General features: G+C 51.4%; 2 protein-coding genes across 22 annotated transcripts in view; one reads left to right on the plus strand and one right to left on the minus strand.

Moving 5' to 3' along the window:
* LOC106535963 (uncharacterized) overlaps positions 1-2,420 on the minus strand; it is a 3,518-nt gene extending 1,098 nt beyond the window's left edge. For 4 of the 21 annotated variants that reach the window (XR_001312497.1, XR_001312498.1, XR_001312499.1 and 1 more), the window contains exons 1-2: positions 809-2,419; positions 17-269 (exon numbers count right to left, since the gene is read on the minus strand). Coding sequence is in view for 3 of the 21 variants with exons in the window: in XM_014033114.1 (XP_013888568.1) it covers positions 64-269; positions 809-1,583 (981 nt within the window). In the remaining 18 variants the exon portion in view is untranslated. Of the gene's footprint in view, positions 1-5 lie in introns of all 21 variants that reach the window. The other 17 variants (XR_001312494.1, XR_001312495.1, XR_001312493.1 and 14 more) reach the window with 13 other exon arrangements.
* A 72-nt stretch (positions 2,421-2,492) lies between these two features.
* Positions 2,493-2,726, plus strand: LOC106535962 (circumsporozoite protein-like; the record flags this gene model as incomplete). Its single annotated transcript, XM_014033113.1, has 1 exon — positions 2,493-2,726. A coding segment is annotated over one exon (234 nt), but the record flags the coding sequence as incomplete, so codon positions are not given.
* Between the last annotated feature and the right edge of the window lie 54 nt (positions 2,727-2,780).

Consider the following 2,780-nt stretch of genomic DNA (forward strand, 5'->3'; position numbering starts at 1 on the left):
AACACCTGTCCAACACCTGTCAGACACCTGTCCAACAGATGTTCAACACCTGTCCAACACCTGTCAGACACCTGTCCAACAGATGTTCAACACCTGTCCAACACCTGTCTGACACCTGTCCAACAGATGTTCAACACCTGTCCAACACTTGTCTGACACCTGTCCAACACCTGTCCAACTCCTGTCTAACACCTGTCTGACACCTGTCCAACAGATGTTCAACACCTGTCCAACACCTGTCTGACACCTGTCCAACAGATGTTCAACACCTGTCTGACAGATGTCCAACACATGTCCAACAAATGTCCAACACCTGTCCAACAAACGTTCAACACCTCTCAGACACCTGTCTGACACCTGTCTGACACCTTTCTGACAGCTGTCCAACAAATTTCCAACAAATGTCCAACAGATGTCCAACACCTGTCCAACAGCTGTCCAACAAACATCCAACACCTGTCAGACACCTGTCCAACACCTGTCAGACACCTGTCCAACACCCGTCAGATACCTGTCCAACTCCTGTCTGACACCTGTCCAACTCCTGTCTGAAACCTTTCTGACAGCTGTCCAACAAATTTCCAACAAATGTCCAACACCTGTCCAACACCTGTCCAACAAATGTCCAACAAATGTCCAACACCTGTCCAACAGCTGTCCAACACCTGTCTGACAGATGTCCAACACCTGTCCAACAAATGTCCAACACCTGTCCAACAGCTGTCCAACACCTGTCTGACAGATGTCCAACACCTGTCCAACAAATGTCAAACACCTGTCCAACAAACGTCCAACACCTGTCCAACACCTGTCCAACACCTGTCCAACAAATGTCCAACAGATGTCCAACACCTGTCTGACAGATATCCAACACCTGTCTGACAGATGTCCAACAAATGTCTAACAGATGTCCAACGCCTGTCTGACCGATGTCCAACACCTGTCTGACAGATGTCCAACAAATGTCCAACACCTATCCAACACCTGTCCAACAGATGTCCAACACCTGTCTGACAGATGTCCAACACCTGTCTGATAGATGTCCAACAAATGTCCAACACCTGTCTGACAGATGTCCAACAGATGTCCAACACCTGTCCAACAAATGTCCAACACCTGTCCAACAGATGTCCAACAGCTGTCTGACACCTATCCAACAGATGTCCAACAGGTGTCCAACAGGTGTCCAACAAATGTCCAACACCTGTCCAACAGATGTCTAACACCTGTCCAACACCTATCCAACAGATGTCCAACAGATGTCCAACACCTGTCTGACAGATGTCCAACAGATGTCCAACACCTGTCCAACAGATGTCCAACAGCTGTCCAACAGATGTCCAACACCTGTCCAACAACTGTCCAACACCTGTCCAACAGTTGGACAGGTTTCCAACAACCCAAAGTGAAACACTATAAAACAATAAACCATGACAACAACAGAAACATGAAAAGTTCACTTCCTGAGGGACTGTCAGAATAAAAGCATCAGATTTTACAGAAGACTGACCAACGAAACAAATAAAGGAATAAAGATCAGGTGGTCTGGTTCTGCTCAGACCAGGTCCATCATCCATCAACATCCACAGTCAGACTGGTGCCAGTCCCAGGTCCTGGGTCCAACAGAACCAGGACCCAGAACACCAGGAGGAGCTTTGATCAGGACCGGTCCTTCATCTTGGTTTCTTAATCCAGAGAAGTCTTTAGTGTTTTAAGGGCAGAAAAAGCAGAGTTCTGAGTAAATATTCTACTAAACGTTCCAGAGGACCACCCCTAGACCTCCTAGAACTGCTTCAGTCCACAGCTGCAGGTTAATGAACAGGTGTTCCTCATGATGTCAGCAGGTCTGAACTGGACAGCCTGGTTTCTCCTCAAAGACAAAAGGATTCAGTCTGGGATGTGAATGTCTGTAAACTGGTAGTGAGCTTTAGAAACCTGCACCTGGGGACCACCTGGACTCTTCCCTCAGAGCCCGAACAGTCCAGGACCGGTCCTGGTTTCAAGACGGTTTTAAAGTTTGTCCCTGAAATGTGTCTAAATAAAAACATAAGAACAAAAATCAGAACAATCCAAACAGACACAATGATGGACAGGTGGACCGGTGGACCGGTGGACAGGTGGACAGGTGGACAGTGTCCAGGTGGACAGGTGTCAGTGTGGACAGGTGTCAGGGTGGACAGGTGGACAGGTGTCAGGGTGGACAGGTGTCCAGAATCTACCATCCTAGTCTAGAGAAGTTTGTGCTTTAGAATCTACTCACAGTTTGAACATGCTGGAGAGCCTCACTGTAAACATCTGGACTCACTACCAAGAGACAGGGACCACAGGGACCACAGGGGCCACAGGGACCACAGGGGCCTCAGGGACCACGGGGACCACAGGGACCACAGGGGCCACAGGCGCCAAGGGGACCACAGGGGCCACGGGGACCACAGGGACCACAGGGGCCTCAGGGACCACAGGGACCACAGGGGCCTCAGGGATCATGGGGACCACAGGGACCACAGGGGCCACAGGGACCACAGGGGCCACGGGGACCACAGGGGCCACGGGGACCACAGGGACCACAGGGGCCTCAGGGACCACAGGGACCACAGGGGCCACAGGGACCATGGGAACCACAGGGACCACAGGGACCATGGGAACCACAGGGACCACAGGGACCACAGGGGCCTCTGGGACCATGGGGACCACAGGGACCATGGGGACCACAGGGACCACAGGGACCATGGGGACCACAGGGACCACAGGGACCATGGGGACCACAGGGACCACAGGGA

This window comes from Austrofundulus limnaeus, unplaced genomic scaffold (assembly GCF_001266775.1).
Source record: "Austrofundulus limnaeus strain Quisiro unplaced genomic scaffold, Austrofundulus_limnaeus-1.0 Scaffold1630, whole genome shotgun sequence".
NCBI lineage: Eukaryota > Metazoa > Chordata > Actinopteri > Cyprinodontiformes > Rivulidae > Austrofundulus > Austrofundulus limnaeus.